The sequence below is a fragment of the Acyrthosiphon pisum genome, chromosome A2 (assembly GCF_005508785.2).
Source record: "Acyrthosiphon pisum isolate AL4f chromosome A2, pea_aphid_22Mar2018_4r6ur, whole genome shotgun sequence".
Classification (NCBI taxonomy): domain Eukaryota; kingdom Metazoa; phylum Arthropoda; class Insecta; order Hemiptera; family Aphididae; genus Acyrthosiphon; species Acyrthosiphon pisum.
In genome coordinates, this window is record NC_042495.1 from 79,533,863 (window position 1) to 79,552,985 (window position 19,123).

At 36.9% G+C, this 19,123-nt stretch overlaps 1 protein-coding gene across 1 annotated transcript; it reads right to left on the bottom strand.

Moving 5' to 3' along the window:
• Positions 1–957: 957 nt before the first annotated feature.
• Positions 958–15,776, bottom strand: LOC100166664 (zinc finger protein 28). Its single transcript, XM_001947112.5, has 2 exons — positions 14,282–15,776; positions 958–1,962 (listed from the first exon to the last, which is right to left on the bottom strand). Exons 1-2 carry the CDS (start codon positions 15,301–15,303, stop codon positions 1,572–1,574), a joined length of 1,413 nt encoding a protein of 470 aa, XP_001947147.2. The 5' UTR covers positions 15,304–15,776; the 3' UTR covers positions 958–1,571.
• Between the last annotated feature and the right edge of the window lie 3,347 nt (positions 15,777–19,123).

A 19,123-nucleotide genomic window follows, 5' to 3' on the forward strand; every position in this document is an offset into this window, starting at 1 on the left:
CTATTTAATAATTGAATAATATAATATACTAGAATAATCGGTCGGAAAGACGATACTTGCCCGCCGTAATTATCATTATACTTACAATAACTAATAAGTATATATATCAGTGTACGCGTCCATTTCTGCTGCAAAAAGGCAATTAATATTATTTCCAATTATAATGTTAGCGGTGGTGTTTAACGAATTTAGACACCACCTTTGTCCTGAAAAGCTGATACATTTTTAAGGCGTAAGATTACTGTAAATCGACAACGAAAACAGTAATATGGACGTTGTTGTCATCCTATCGATGTTGTTGATATAAAACATTTTTCTATCGTATTTTTCTACCTTATTATTAATATATATTGTTTGACTATATTATTATAGAATAGTTATGTACCACTTAAATAGTTGGATTACATAATATTAAGATATATATTTATGATACTGGACAACAAGTTTCCATGTATATACCTATAGTTTCTGCAGTTCTGCCACCTGTAAGTTGTAAGTATATGGGTTAGGTTAGGATATATGTGACACATGACACGTGTAGGATTTAATTGACATAATATGTATTTTGCTTACCAATTGTTTTCAATTTATACCACTGCATAATTGCACTCCTATATTATAAATACCTACTTTAGATTTATGTTTGGTCTTATTATTGGTGCATGTTGGTGTATGAGTGTTATTATATAGGCAATAAACTGCAGTATCACATATGTATGAATATATATAATTCAAAAACAAGCAATTTGTGTTTATTAATATTAATATACAAATTGCATTTGTGCAAGTTCCGTTTGCCACGTATTTCTGAATAACACATAACTTTTTGATAGGCGGCTATAAAAATATTTATTTTTGTTTACAAATTATCTATTAAACTGCGTTGATGGTTAATGCATTATAATAGGTAACATATAAGGATTTGCGTCGGTTTGAAGGAAAATAACTTAAAAAGTCTTAATAATTGCATAAATTATTTATTATGTATACAACTTACGAATTAGTATTATAGGAGTTTTTTTCTCTAACAAACAGCAAATATACAACATAAGATGAATATAATATATTATATGTACATGTTTTACAGTACAACCTGATGAAGACGGGCGGTTACTGTACCGTAATAATAACGTATTTAAATGACATATTATAATATATACGTATGACGTGTCATTTAGCGAGTAGAGTAATATTACAAATCACGTAGAAAAAAAAATAATAATCATAATAATAATAATAATAATTAATAAATATCGTAAACAGCAAGAACGAGAGGGATCGTATATTATACAATATACATAATATTATATCAGTACGCCGCGGAGTAACGGAAACGGGAAAACACGGTCAGGTCACATACATCGACGCATTAAAGAAATTCATAAAATCAAACGTTCTCGTCTTTCGCGAGCGCAGTGATAACGTTTTCGAGTATTCGGCCCTATGATGCCTGTATACGTGTAATTAAAAATTAAAAACTTAACACCGCGATTTGCGAATCGGTAGGGGGGATGGTTTGCGTTTTTTTTTTTTAAATGTAATTTTTTCTTCCTTTCGAAAATAAAATGAGATCAGCGGTCACAGTCGTTATTGTCGCGACCGTGCGCGGCGCCGATGACCGCGGCCGACTGCAGTTCGGTGGTCGCGGCGTACGCCAGCTGGACCGCCGCGGCCGTGGCCGCAGACACGGGTGACAGGTTATGCGTGAGGCTGTGCCGGCGCAGGTCGCAGTTCCGGCGGAACACTTTGCTGCACGTCGGACAGTTGTACGGTTTGATGTCTGTGTGCGTCAACAGGTGCGTCTTGAGATTGGACCGCTGGTTGAAGCTCCGGCTACACACCGGACACTTGTGCGGCGACTCCTCCAAGTGGAGGATCTTGTGCACGGCCAACGTGCGCGACTGGCAGAACCCCTTGCCGCACTCCAGACACTTGAAGGGTTTCTCCTTGGAGTGAATGTACCTGCGAACGTGAAAAACACACGTGGCGATCGATATAAATATATAATATGATAAAACATTGTAATGATAATAATTTATATACAAAAGTGTGCCGTGTGCGCAGGGCTAGGAACTTATATAAATAATATGATATTATGTCGGTTTAGGTATAGCTGCGATATTGTATACCCGTATAATACACGGTGATGGATGTACCTTTAATAGGTAGTCCTTCATAATATTATACAGGGTGATAATTTTTTTTAAGCACTGTCACGCTATTTATGTGATTAAATTATACATATATTTAAATTTTGATTTATGGAATTTTCAAATAAACTTGAAGACCATATTTTTGAATACTTGTGATTGTTTGTACTAGAAGGATGATCCTGTGACAATACAAACTTCTGGATTATTATAGTTAAACCTTAGTATAAATTATTTAATAACTCAGAATTTAGATACATCAACATTTTCAAGGAAATCATTCTGTAAATAATTTTCAGGAAACAGAAGGGTTCTCATTTGAAAAATAGAATTTTGTACCACCTAAGGACACTTCTTCAGTGGTACAAATTAATTTGAATACATTTACTATTAAAGTAAAAAATGGGAGTGAGCATGCTTAAAAAAAATCAGCCTGTATTACTATAGTGTTCGATGTACCTACTTATACTGTAGAGCATATAGGTATACATATAGACATATTATAGTCATATTTATTTTTATTACATATTAGAACTTTAAGTTCTACTTAAATCCCTGTAGAGAATTCAAGTACAACATTTTATTTTGCATTGTTATTCTAAAGATATATTATGCTAATAATTTATTTATTTGTCGTGGTCATTGATTAATCACAATAATATACAACAATATACTTATATACATAATTAAACAATGGTGTAGCCGAGTATTGGCATCAGTATCGCAATCACTTGTACGTTTTCCCTGCAGCGTCAACTATACTGGTACTATAATATACTGGTCGGCGTTTATAAACGTGGCGTGTCGACACCGTGCTGTTCCGCTGTCTGACGCTGCAGAGAAACTGTACCGGTATACTGAAGTGACCGGACACTGTTCTATCTACAGTGCAGAAGGAAATGGGAAACCACTACACTTACTCTTCCCAAGCAAAGTTCTAGAAAAATTAACTGTTGTAAAATTGATTATAATTTAATTTAATGTCTTTTCACAATTGCCCGTAACGTATAGTTCATCGATAATTATTCTCAAAAATTAAATTAATTAAATTGTCATTGATTTAAAATATTACAGCATATAAAGTCTTAGCATATTATGTCCATGTACCTACTGATTAGATCTCAAATATAAAGTTTGGTTGTACCACAGTAGGAACGCTTACCCCTCCCCCTCAAAGGTACGTCCTTGACCGCAGTGTTGCATGTCAATGACAAAACGTTTTCCAATATTGACGTTAAAGCAACAAACTTGTACCTACTTTAAAATTAATATACTGTATTATGTTGAGCAGCGACAAAATATTTTTTGGAGCTTTCAAATTTTTTTATTTGAGTTCCCATAAGACTTTAATAATTTAAAATTATGTAGGTTAAATTGTATATAAGATAATACGACACCTTATCAATAAGTTTTATAAATAATTATGACTTATAATTAGTACATAATATTTTTGTAGGTACGATGCAAATATAAAAAATGTTAATACAGTATAAAAAGGCAAATCCGACTAGTTGTCAAAAAAAATTATATCAAATTATATGAAAAAAAGTTTAAAATCCTGTATCTGTATTCTTTAATTGGTATATGGTAACGTTTCCACAATATTGATACGATGAAATATTGAAATATTACATTATCACCCGATACCCATATCGTACGTATAATGTTTCAGGATTAAGATAAAAAAAAAATACGCCCATGTTTCTTGATTTTTTTTTAAGCCCCTTCTCTACACAATAATATACAGGCTGTGTCGTTGAAAGGTCGTCTCGCAGTGACCGATTTAATTGGGTCGTTGGAAAAATTCTCGTTAGGTATTATATCGGTAAACGAACGCCATATTGCATATTAAAAATAATATATTATGCTCTGAGGTCGTTCTACAATCGCGTAATCCTTATAATATATTATAAGGTACGCAAAATTTAGATTTCAATATCGAAATTTTAAGATTTCACACACTAAATTTTATATTGTGTCGTGCAATACTCGTAGAACATTTAATATATTTATGCGCATCGGTCATATATGTATTGTTGATGCAATAATGCAATAGATCTTACGAGTTAATCCAATTTCTTTTTTTTTCTCGTGCCAACGTTTCCCTTGTCGTTTCCATTATTAATTACCTACTACGCCTGAAAATTTGAAATTTGATTATTCGAAATGAAACGAATCGCGTCTACTAGAGATTATAGAAGTACTTAATATTATGTCATAATCTAAACATTTGGATTTCATTATTCGAATATAGTATTAGAATACACGAAGTCCTGAAATGTGGTTCTAATGGATCTATGTGTGTTGCAGTGCTTTCTAGTCGATATCGTACAGCCACAGAGAAATATACCTATATAATATTACCTGTTTACCTTACCTACACAGCTGTGTGTACGTTTGACCTGCAGCGACTCGCACGAATATTGTCCGAATTTGCCGACACGTTTTTCGATAACGACTATATAGCGCCCACCACATTATAATATTATTACTAATTTTGATTTTCACGCGCGCCCGCGATGACAGGTCGACCTAGTATCATATAATTGTACGAGACGAATAATTATCATTTATCGCCTGTATCCACCTGTTTCAGTGTAATATTATTATGTTCTCGGTTTAATGCAAGATAATATGTTCCCTTATTCAGCGCAAAAGCAACCCAATTACATTCGTTGAACGCAAGAACTTCGTTATTTTTAAACGACTATCGTCTTTACCTCTCTCTATAGGTACCTACTAATTATTATTGGTAAATCTTGAACACAAGCTCCGTGTTGCGCCATTGTAAACGGAAACTGTACCACTACTGTGACCTTGCACACTGTCTATTTGTTCTGCTGTTATGACGATATTACCGATTATATTATTATGATTAAACATAGGTAGGTAATTGATAATTATAAGTTATAACATTTTTCGAGAAGAAAAAATATTGTGAAAAAAAAAAAATATTGAACACTACGAAGTACGCGCGAGGTTATATTATTCAAATATACCTACTAAACACCTACTAAATATAGACTGCAAATAGAAAACTTTTTGTACTTTTGCACAGGATAATGTCTAACATAGTTGCAGATAATATAGTGTACGTCATTGGTGCGGAATGATTTATTATTTTTGAACAAAAATCGTTCAAGTATAAAACCACTGAAAAAAATTCAAATATTATGTCAAAACAACGCGCGTGGAATAGGATATAATAATATCGGTAGGTAGGTAATTAGTTTCGTCTGCAGCGGTATTGATTATAATATTAATATATTATATTCGCGCAGCATAACGCGGTTGCCCCGTGTGGTTTCAAAGGTGCAGGAAAGGTGCGGCATCCTTACTGTATTGTTTATGTATATTATTTGTGTGTGTGTGTGTGTGTGTGTGTGTGTGTGTGTGTGTGTGTGTGTGTGTGTGTGTGTGTGTGTGTGTGTGTGTGTGCGTGTGTGCGTGAAAGTGTGCGTATGACTCTATGTGCATGTGTGAGTGTGCGCGTCTATGAATTATTATTACCGGTATCTACACAGACTTCAAGGCGATCGAAGATCGCAATCGCACACATATTATTATCCGGCTGTACACCAACGAGGCAATAGAATATTTTTTTGAATAAACCAACTCGATCGGTATATTATATACATATAATATATCTTGTGCAGTGTTGCGGTATTTTTTTTTTTTTTTACCTTTGGTAAATTCCGCATTTATATCGAATATTACGGCGCGTACACCCATAATAATTCCCATATTTCCTCCCAATTATTATGTTTATCTTTACGGATTTTTTGTCCAATCAAACTAGTTTTACAGCTTTTTTCGTTTGCCTTTATGGGACCGCCAAAATAATGTTTAATTTAATTACGTCGTTTCTTAATTATTAATTTGTGTAACGTTTGCGTTAAAAAAATGTAATTTTATCAAGAATGTTAATCGTGACTTATAAGTACTTATTACTTATTCTATATATTAGGTACCGTCTTTTATTTTAGTCATACCTATGTAATAAAAAACAGCGGTATGCTACTAGATATTTCTCCTTCGCAAGAAAAATTAAGGATTCATATAGAAATGTTTTTGGGTATAGCGCAGTGGAAAAATATCTAATAGCATAAATTAATAAATATTATAATACATATTTTATATTAGTGTTTCTATGATGTTAGACCAAGTGTTATGTAAAATCAGTTAGTAAAAAACTGTTGTATCTATCCCAAAAAATGTCTATATCAACTAGTGTGTAAACTCGTTACAAATTAAAAAAAAAAAAATGCCATGTTGAACAATCAGTTAAAGTATATTATAAAAGGTCATTAATTATAAATTGTGTAATTATTTGTGTACGGTTTAGAGTAAATTGTAGGTAATCACTACAGTTGTACAATATTAATTCGTTACGTGACGTCTAACATACCTACATTGTTAACTATGTTAAATTCCAAAAATAATTCGTATTAAAAAGGTTGTTTGGCCAAGTGGCATTACTAATGTGGGCGATAATATAATTTTATAAATATTGTGAAATATTGCATTGTTGGTAGTTGTCAGTTGTCATCTAAAAAAATATTCGAACCGGTTCCACTTAAGTTTTATTTTTTATCTTCGGTAAACTAGTCTTGACAAATCCAGTCGCTTGCGCTTGTAACGCATTTATAATTTATAACACATCTCTGTTTCTCCAACACCTTGTCAGAAACACTCTTCACCTCGACTTTTTATCAACCCAAGACACCGTTAAAAATTATCATTCCAGACGAATAACGATAGTCTACGACTTTGACTCGTGTTTTCTCGTTACTTTGTGTATATTATTTCGTGCCATTTAATCTGCAGCTGTCGACGATGGATTTTCATAAAAATACGTTTACGAACGTTTTACCGAGACGTTAATCATTTGTTATTGTTGTTATTACAATGGCTGACCGCAGTTTTGCACTTGATTTACAATTTTCGCGATCTCTAATTATTATTATCATCGTTCGTGACGTGTTTAATGTTTATAACCACGTATGTATTCAGCATTGTGTATATATCTAATATAAGGAGGGCAATTTAAGTGGCGTTCGTTCGGGAACCAAATGGATTTTTAACGACTGGACAGTTTGTATACATATGTTATGTACATCGAGACGACCGATATTATACTGTCTGCAATAAACAATGTTAAAAAGTATTGCGAACCAATGGCGGTGGGCGTTATACACCGTGCGGAATGTTTTTATTTTTATTTTTACCCGATAGTTTGGAGACAAGATGTTGTATTAAAGTCATTTTTCGTAAAAAAAATATGATTTCTCTTTAAGCCTGGAATTTTTTTTTGTTTTCGAAATTGTATGATTTTCGTGGCGATTATATTATCATATTGTAGTTGTTATTATTATATAATATTGTCATGATGCAGTAAGCCCGACTCGCTCGTCGTTCTTATTCCGGGGCTGAACAATATTATTATAATAATAATAATATTCTATGTACAATAATATAATAACATAATATTACGTGGACAATAAAATAATAATAATATTATGTGTACAATATTATAATAATATAATGTTGCGTGGACAATAATATTATACGACGTACACTATTGCGTTTATGACAAACCGTGAAGATATCGGTTTCTAAAAATCCATTGTGCCCCGGCTGGTCAAAAGCCACATAATAATAATAATATACAAAGCGCATTTTTATTGTGCAATAGGTTTTTAATGGACTGCAGCGGCGTCGGCGACGGCACACGACACGCACACAATAACATAATGAAGCCATTAAAAGGTATACCATAAGCAGTCGCGGTCTCTTCGCGTAGGGGTGTATATACGTACTGTGGTACTAAACTCCTCTTCATGCCGCCCCGTGTTCGTCGGATAGGTTCTTCGGTGTATAATAATAATAACAATAATAATATTATGTACCTACGCGCGCGGCACTTGACCTTTTCATTCCCACGACGGACGCGCGGGGACACGTTGAAGGTGATAAATGGACTTGGATTACATATTATTATTATTATTAAATATATTATTATACAAAAGCGGCCTGCAAGTCATATTACTCACGTCGTCACAAACCATTGTTACACACACACACACACACACACACGCATTCATGTACATTATAATATAATAATAGCATATCGTGTATATACTATAATATACCATATACCAGGTAAGTACAATTATTATTATCCATAGGTACACGCATCGTGATAATAGACGCGACGACGACGATCGTATATAATATCATGCAGGTATACATACGGACATTTGTGATCGCGACCAGCAAAACACCCGATAGGTTGCGGAAACGACGGAGTCGTATGCGATATGTTTCGTTTCGCAGCCCGGAGATGAAAAATAGTATAGGTACGCCAAAGGTATTTTTCTCATAACATTTTTATTACCATTGTGATCGTGGCAGACATCCAAATGTGCGGCGCGCGAGGAGTAAAAAGGATAATATAATATTATAATAAAAACCACGCACATACGATTAAGTTTTTATTTTTTTAACTTCTCTCCTCTCTCTCACTCTCTATACGTCCATCTATCTATCTCCCTCCTTACCACACACTCTCCGACTGCATATTATTATAAAAAAAATCGAGTGCTGCTTATACGATAATCGTAAACGCGGCGCACGCGCAAGCCGGTTATATTTGATCGACTCGACTCGACGGCGGCTATGGTGTGCATTACCCCTGCGAGACGTGACGTGCTCCTCCGCCAACGCGAATTTTTTTCTTCTTCTTACCGCGCGCGCGAGAGCTCGTGACCAAAACGCGCGGCGGCGCGAGATAGACAGTGACACTATATTATTATATAGGTGTATACGCGCCCCCCCCTCCCCACTGACGTCCACCACGCCGACGAAATCCTCTCTCGGTGACAAATTTATTGCGCGCTCGCGCCACACATCCGTTTTTACTGTCTAATAAAAACGCTAACCTAACGACGACGTTAAAACAATTTTACGATAATACGACGACGACGACGACGTGCGTGTGCGGCGTGTGTGTGTGTGTGTGTGTGTGTGTGTGGTGCGTGTGCTCGCGCGCTCGCGATCGTTTCTTTTCCGACGCGCCGCAGACTGGTTTTCGACGCCAAACCGACATAATATTATATATTTATATTATTATTATGCGTCCTCTCTACAACGGTCATCCGTATTATTTTATAGGAGGCAGTGAATGTATAATAATATGTATTGTATTATAGCCTTAGAGCCGTGTATACGTGCGATATTAATATAATATGGTCACACCGTTCCGGAAAAAGTATTTTCATCGCGGCACCATCCCCCCCCCACCCCTTCTGGTCGGGAAAGTGTATTTTATCGGTGATTCTTGAAAAGAGGAGTGCGGTGGACTTTTCTAAACTATTCGAAACACTTCAGTGTAAGGCGTGAAACTGCAGCGTGCAGCAGATTCGATATTCGTGTGCAAACATTAGTAATAAGGCAGTGGGAAAGAATCGATATTATAGTGTATGTTGTTCGTCTGCAGTACGCGGAGAATCGGAAAATACAATTTTTGTTCGTTTTTCGTTATATGGTAATAATTATATATTATGCAAGTGCACAGGATACGTCTTTAAATGTCTATAGGCGTAATCTGAGGTAAACTGTGGTAAAAAACTAGAAATCTATGAGGTAAAATGACGGTATTGCTCTCACCCTCAGTCTACGCCTATGATTATGTTATTCGGTTCCGAGCATGTATGATTGCAGCTAACGTCATGACGACTTAAATTTGGAAACAAATGATCGTATCACTAGTATATATTATGTAACGGGCGCAGCAACACGCCGTGATGTTAAATAATATAATATTATTAATATTATGTAAATCGATATATATATAGTTAACGAATCAAATTATTACAATATACCCACGCGGTTTAGTGATATACCTGGTAATATATTTTTGGCAACCATCGAGTCAATATTAATAAAAGGCTATGAAATGTATACGATGAGTCGAATTGAATATTTAGATTTCAATGTTGTCTTCATAATATTGTAGTTAGTGCAATACGTTACGTTTGCGTTGACGGTTTAACACGCGTAGAAAATAAACCGCGGTACCATTTTAATTGTTGACCTCCGCAGCGCCACCATTACTGAATTTACAACGGAGTTTTAACTATGGGTATAATATTATAGCATGAATTGTATAATAGAAAGAGTATATTATAATATTTTGGTTCTAGAGTTATATTATTAGTGTATCACACATATGATTTATTATTATGTCCAGAGTTGAACGATGTTCGACAATCCTAAAACTGAGCATAATATATTATTTCAAGTAGTTATTAATACAATTATTATAAATTATAATATAAATACTGCTTGACATTTAATTATAAATCAAACATAATCATGTTGTCGCTGTGCTTTGTGGCTATTCAATGAAGAATTTGACCCGTTTTATAATTGTGGAATTTGTGTTCACATTATTATACAGTTGTTGGTACAACACTGTTTCGTGTCGAGTTGATATTATGATATTATGATGCATAGCTATATAGTCTCATTCGGAATTCCCACACATTCTATGTAGGTATCATTTTTGTTTTTTTACTTTATACGGTACCCCGAGACACCGTGAGTTCATACTATAATGTAGGACTAGCTAAATTTCATGATATTCATCATATACTTACACAGGCAATTAAGTAAATCAATAATATAATAATATTATATCTTAATATATCATATTACCTACACCACATGCTAATTATACTATACTAATATAATATTATATAATATACTAATAAATTACGAATTATAATGCTGTATGCAATAATAGTATATTATGCTACTATAACATTTCGATGCCCAATATAGTATTGAACCACCATTAATTCTTTTTTACAATAATTTTTAAACCGTGTAGACGGCAAGCGCGATGATAATAATATAAAGTCGTGTTTTGAACATATGCTGAGTTTTCTCACGTTTTTCTTCATTCCCAAACATTCTTGTGTCGTGAAAAAAAAATTCTTTTCGATTTCCCGAAAACCGTTTTCGTGCGCGAGCGTAACATAATACGACTTGCGGCTATTAAACTGTCGGCCCTAGTGGACGGCGGACGATTAAAATCGTGTATCTCGCAAATGATCGTGGGCAGGGGGGGTGGGAGGGCGGTTGGACCTGAGTATAGATCTGTCGCGCGGAGAGAGGATCGTCGTAAAAGACGCGCGCGGGTAATCCGATACGCGGGCGGGCGCGGGTCGGAGTGAGTTTTTTTATATATATAATATACCGCATACTATGTAACCACCTATACGCTTTGGACCGCTTTTGGTGAATCCCGTAAATTATTATTCGAGAATAAAATATGATAACATCTTTTTAACTCGATAACCACCGCTGCAGTTAGTAACACACACTCACTCACACCATATCATATATTACGCGCGCACGAGCAAGCCAGTAAGTGCGCTCACACGCACGCACACACGCGTGTATACCACCCCTATTATATTGGTATATACCTATCGCGGGTGGTAACGACACGATCCCCGGGGTCGTCGTCGCGAAGCGGTCACCATTATATATTATACAAACGATAGGACAAAACGACAACAGTCGTAAAACACGCGACGATCGCAGCTGACGGTGTGGAAAATAATATATTATTGTTATATAATAAAATATTATATTATATTATCACTATGATAAACCAGTGGCATAGACACGAGGGTGTTTTTGACGCTGAGACACCCTCGACCGTCGTATTTATATGCAAAAAATATACTGGTATGCTACTAAACATTCAGATTTCTGTAAAAACTGTTGCCACATTATGGTTTCGTAATTTCGTATTCGATATAAGTATACCTGCTATTATTACTATATGAACATTCATATTATTCGTGAACGTACTACAATAAAATTTGTATGATTCCCCCCACGTATGTTATGACTATGATTAAATATAAAATTAAAACACACCCCTAAAAAAATCATCTGGGCTACGCGCCTACTATATATAGGTACTATACACGTATAGCTGCGGTACAACCAATAATAATATCAATAAATGTATACGGTCTCAAAATGGCAAAATTAATGTGTTTTTCGAAATTATGACGTTCCGGCGTCCGAGCGTTTAATAATATAATAATAATTTATTGTCCATAAAATAATATTTAATGTGTTGCGCACGTGGTAAAACGCATATTATTACTATATAATGTCAACTGTACGAACGGTACAATGTCGACGGAGTTTTTAGATCCGAACCGAATAAATGACGGTAAATTGTATAGGGTTGTAATACGAGCAAGCGATGCCTTTAATTATTGCAAAATAATAATATAGTTTTGCATACATAATGTATAAATCGGTGCAATACGATTGTGCACTTTTTACCTTTGTACCTGCATAAACCACATAAACCATATAATATTGTGCACAAAATTTTTTTTTTATATTGTTGGCATAAATTAATTTAGTTTAATAAATTCATCTGTATAACAAAATGTAATATGAAATATTATGCTAAACAAGTTGATCAAGTTGGTAGTACTAGCCACTAGGTAGAACTATAAATATTATAGTAGTGTAAGTAAATTATTATAGACATTACTGGAAAATAATGTGACTATCTTTAAAACCAACAACAATACAAAATATATGTTGTGCTCTTTGATCGTGTTGTATTTTATCAAAATAAAAAAAGGTAAAAATGCGCAATCATGATGTGTTTTTTGCAGGTAAAAAGTGCGCATTCGTGTTACGCCCATACTATATATGGGTATATTTCAGAGGTACAGAACGCATTATTAGAATATATTCTTTATATCTTTTTAAGACGGAATCTATACGTCATATACACGCGCTCAATACAATAATATTACACCCGTACGCCTATCAGCATAATTTAATAATAATATATGAAATGTGACGTAAGACTTTTCTGCGCGTCACCCGGGTTAAAGGGTTTTCTCTATAAGTTCTTTAGCTCTTGTAATATCGTATATTATACATTATGACTCGTTTACATTACACGGGCACAGGCAATTATTAATTAAACGCGACGTACGTACAACACAATACTCCGATTGATTGATATGTGTGCGCGGCATTAGTACTAGATACGTAGAGTCCAATCGCAGTCGTACAATATTAATAATTAATAATAAAATAATATTTAGAAATCTCTGTGCCGATCAGTTCGCTTTCGTTCGTATTATAATAATATTAATAAACACGACTGTTGTCACCACCCTCGGTGCACCATTCGCGGTTGCGGCATATTAATAGAATACGTATGTATAATGACAGAACGTCTGAAGTGGATCATAATATAGAGGAGAAAGGCTTCACAGCCCTTAGACTCGACCATTGCTCCCCCTAACCCTTAATACGCCATGGTCGAGCTTATAAATGTAAGCAATTTAGATGATTCGTTAATATCTGTTCAATCCGTATCTATATAGGTACCATATCGATGAGTTATATGTATAGTTATTCGGATCGTCACTATACCTTCATATACTCCGAAACTTCAGGAAATTAAAATCGGTGACTTTTTAGTTTCTGTGATTGTACAACATAACATAGTGCATTATGGGAATTTGGAAGCGTATTTTATTTGCAAAGTATCAACTGCAAGTCTAGTTAAACGATAAGAATTCTGAAAACAGATAGGAATTTGTCGTAAAGTCTACATGAGCGTTGAGATCAACTTTCCCACATTTTTGAATCTTTTAACTCTAAAAAATGAAAAATTGTGTCAATAAAATCCACTCAATTACATAATTTGCGGCTATACCATATGTATGATATCAATTCTATATCATATTGTACTTAAATATTATTCACTTGAAAGTATATTTTCCTAGAGCAAATAGACAAGCCGTCGTGCCAAAATTGTCGAGCAGAATATACATAAGCAGATAATGAGCACCTCTCAATCGTAACAATATATTATAGTTATGGCTGTTGATTGGATGGTATATTGTTGTGGATAGTAAAATATTACGCAAATTATAATAATATCGTCAGCATCACAATAAATTACGTTTCGAATGAGAAATATTGTATCTATACATTTAATACCACACAACTGCAGTTGTATAGGTACGTAGTAACCATTATAGCAAAATTACGGAATGTTATATTACCTGTGATCCCTGAGATGGTCCTGTCTCCTGAAGGCCTTTTTGCAAATGTCACACGAGTACGGCCGCTCGTCTGTGTGAGTGCGCTCGTGTATGAGCAGGTTGTACGACTTGGTGAAGTGTCTGTTGCAGAACCGGCAGATGAACTGTTTTTTGGGTCTAGGGACGGGTCCGTTGTTGTTGTCCTGGTGGAGGTGCAGGTGTCGCGAGGCGGCGATGGGTTCGTCGGCGGAAATAGCCTTGACCGGAGTGTCGTCGTCGACGAGTTCCGTGGTGCAGACAGAGGCAGCGGCGGCGGCGGCGGCGGTCAACGACGCGGACAACCTGTTGGCTCTGGGAGACAGGCCGGACAGCTCTTTGGCGAATGCTGGGAGACGGCCTCCCCTGCTGGCGGTCACGACGATGGCGGCTGTAGCGGCCGCTTTCGATACACTTCCGCTGCCGTCCAAAACCGTCGGTTTGACGTCGTGATGGTGATAGTGTTCGTCGTCGTCATCGTGGTCGTCGAGATAATCGTCTTCGTTGCCCAACGAGGACGGATTTTCGCTTTTGACGCCGCCGCCGTCGTCGTCGTCTTCGTCATCCTTCAACACTTCGTGCACGACCACCACGCTGCTGGCGGCGTGCGCCCGGTCCACGGTCACTGCGGTCATAGCGGGTTGACGAGGCACGGCGGTCAGCCGCTGCAGCGTGATGTACGACTCGAGGGCCTGCAGGTTAAGCGCTGCGGCCACAGGTGAGTCGGGTGGCAGGAGCGCGGCTTGCTGCAGGGACGACACGAACGTGGTCTGCAGCGATAGGGCGACGTTTTGCAGCGATCTCTGCAACAGCTGTCCCATGGCCATATTATCGTCCTTGTTGTTGTTGTTATTATTGTTGTTGTTGTTGTTGTTGTTGTTGGACGACGGAGATTGCAGTTGTTGTTGCTGTTGCAGTTGTTGCTGTTGCTGCTGCTGTTGTTGCTGCTGTTGCTGCTTCTGCTGGCGGTGGTGGTGCGCCTGTTGCACCGCCGGCGAAGAGTGCATCACGAATGGGGTGGGGGCGCAGGCGTTCCTAGCGGGGAGGCACTCGACGGGTGGGGGCAGCGGGGTAAGGGTGCCCCGGAATCGTTCTTTTCCGCGAGCAGCGCGAATAATTCAATACGCAACCGCCGTTAAAATATTAAAATATGGATGATAATAATAATATTTACGAGCGGGCTTACCTCTACAGCTGACGTGCAATATAATATTGGCAAAAGCGTTTCTTCCGGTCCGGAAATGACTATGCGAGTGTTTATAGGGCGCGTGTCGCTCAGCGCCAGCTAGCGTCTTTTCCGTCGTCTTCGTCTTAGATCAGAGGTAGTAGTGATAATAACAACAACAATAATAACAATAATAATAATAATAATAATAATAATAATAATAATCTAACCTACGTACGTGCAATATAACAACACACACACGCTGCAGTGATGCCGGCCGTCGTCGGTGACTGCGGGCGACTACTACTACTACTTCTACTGCTCTTTTCCCCACTACGCGCGCGCGGGCGCGCGCTACACACACACTTGGGCACGCACGCGGACGCGAACACGCGCGTGCGCGCGCCCGCCGCCCGAGATCGGTTCGGTTCGGGTTTTTCGTCTTCTTTTAATTTTTTCCTTTTCTTTCCCTTTTATTCGATGGAACACTATTACTATTATTTTCGTTGCTTTTCTGCGCGCCCGTCCGTCCGTCTGTCCGTCTCCCACCCGGCCACGGCGCGGCGGGCGACCGCCTACAATAAACGCGCGCGCCGTTCGCGGGCTGCGGACAGTGAAGCCGGCCGACCACCGCGCGGTACCGGTAACGGTGCCGGTGCGACGTCTCGCCGCGTGCGGACATATTATAATTATTATATTCTTAATTATTACCCAAATGTATCCAACTATATAAAGATGAAATAAATCACATGACAAATCGCGTGTGATCAATAGTTATAGCATAAGACATTAGTTCATTAACAGAAAACAAGTTAAAAGTCAATACTGAACTGTGTACTACAGTGGTGTACTATATGCAGTAGGCATATAAATTATTATAAATCGATATCTTTGATTTGTAGACTATTTTATTTTATTTTTTGATATTTTGACGGAAATCATCGAGTATCATCATATTTGCAGATTCTTGTTTTGGCGATTGAACGGTTTTACCTATGACTGGCTTTTCGTTATTCAGTTCGTGGTATGTAGGCAGGTACACACACGACACACCACGGTTGTGGATAAAACAAAATTCGTCGTGTATCGCGTCGTATCAATCAAATCGCATTCTGATTGGACGTTAGTTTTTTTGTATCGGGTTGTAACTAAGTTGCTACTAAGTACTAAGTAGATATATTGAGAATTGACTGCAGCTCAACTTTTAAACCAATATGGTTACTAGTAAGTTATACCATAGTCACTACACATACCCACGACACGACACACGACATACCTGTGACATGTGAATCGGCTATAGTCGTCATGGTAGTCACGTAGTACACATAACAACGCGTGACAAACCGAGATATACTATTTAATTATATTCATCGATCACTTTATGTGCCAGGTGCCTACTAAGGATTGTTACGATTTTTAAAATATTATTGTAATCAATTTTTGAAAGCTAACATTTCAATAACTATAACCTAATAAAATATAACATTTTACCTTGGAAACCAGTGGAGTTCTGTAGGTAGTATGCAAATACTTTTGAGTATATGGCGGTGATAGCTATCACGCCACACCACTTGATTGTATAATATTATGTACCCATAATTATAACAATCGACGTTATCAGTGGCATGAATGTGGTTAAACATATGGAGGGAACCAGAAATATCAATTAACACGTATTAACAATAGTTTATTGTTCTGACGAGATTCAGTTAAGAAATATTTTGGAGGGAGCAGAGCCCCCTTAAGCCCCTGCCCAATTTTTCGTATATGAACGTTATATATGACCATCTCGGCCACCACCCGACTCGTCGCGGACAGACAAACTGCAGCACTAGACTTGCACTACTCACCTCCAGAACTTCCGACACAGCCGATAAGTTTTCAGCTGCAGTTCCGTGACTCTGACGTTTCGTTCAGCGTGTGTCGTCTTACCGTCCACGGCCCGACCGATAATTCCCCCGTTCCAGAAATAAAGTCACTACTTGGCCCTCCCACAAAAATTCGCTCCCTACCCGGAACAACGAATTCCCAACTTTACACGGACTAGCTACTGCTGCAGTCTTATCGCCGTCACCAATACGTGTCCGCATTGTCTATCACGGTTACGTCTCCGCTAACTGCGGTATGTTACCACTGCGCCTCAGTACCCCGAGGCCTGCTGCTGCTACGCCTCCGCGATCTGTTATGGTAACGCCCACACGGCCTGCTGTCGCAACGCATCCTGATGTCTTAGCGAACCCTGTGCGGCCAGTGACTTCCCGCAGCAGTAAAGCGACCGTGCTCAGAGTAACGTCGGCCTCGTGTACTCAAGGGATGACAGCCATCGTTGCAGCCGAAAATAGACGCCGTGCAGACAGTCGTCTACACGCCTGCGGACATCGTTTGCGACGGCTGTGCATATGCCGATCGTTGGCCACGTCGTTTTTCGACTTCGGTGCGTCGGCTTATGACCAGGCACTGCCCTTTGATGTCCCCGAGGTACTGATGAGACCTCGGGTCCGTCGATTCAGCATTAGCGCGCTTTATGATTGAAAACGGCATCCACGAGGAGTCGAGGATTAGTGGTCGTCCTTCGGCGAACGCCTGAAAAACTAGACGAAGCCGTGGTGAAGATCAAAACAATGTTATTGATCATGTGTCGCGCAGGGGCTAAAATACTGTGTCCCCTGAATGGCAAATGTGTGTCCCAAGTTTTATAACGTGTTTTTAGTTTTGTAGAAATAACAAACATTAATTATTTAATATTTTAATTTACTAGTTACCTATTCTGTTAACTAGAGTTAATTACCTACTTATTTTCTTTCTATACTATGGTCAAGTTTGTTATAAAAAAATAAGAAATGATAATGGGTCAATTCAAAGTAAAATACCTGCCTTAGAATAAAATAACTAAACATGTAGGTACTTAAAATATTTAAATTATTGTATGCTACACATTATTTCCTATTTCTATTGAAATACAATATTGTTTACTAAAATTAACTACCTAGTATAAACATCGTAATTTATAGAATATTGTCATAATATTATATAATTAGGTATAGGTAGGTACTAGGTAGTAGGTACTATAGTATATTATAAATATTATGTACTGTTGTTTATTTTAAGTTTAAAATATGTTAAAATATTAAACTGATTATTATAATCATAAATCGGATTTTAAAGAATTATAGATAGTTATTTTGTCTAATAATAAATATAACTAAAAGGATCTACATAATATATACCTAATAATATACATATAATATTATATTATAACAGTTTATTTAACAAATCCAATATTATTTAATATTTTCTAAGCATAATCAAATTTGTTTTTTAAAAACCTTGAATATTCTTATAAACTAATAGTTACATAAATTATATTCTAATTGATGATAACATTCAAAAATATTTAAATATTTTTCAATTTACTACACCGTGGACTTTTACTGCTTTTAGTGATTTAAAATAATTATAAAAATTACCTCACTAACTCACTTACAAGATAAGTGGTACATAAAAGTGGAGGGGGGATTTTGTGAGTTACAAGCTCGATAGGTTTTTTTTGCGATAGAGAACTATCAAAGCCTAAAAGTAACAGTTCAATTAATAAGTGTGTGGTGTGTCCTCTGAAATCAGATGTATTTTAGGCCCTGGTGTCGCGAGTAGCAAATATGTTT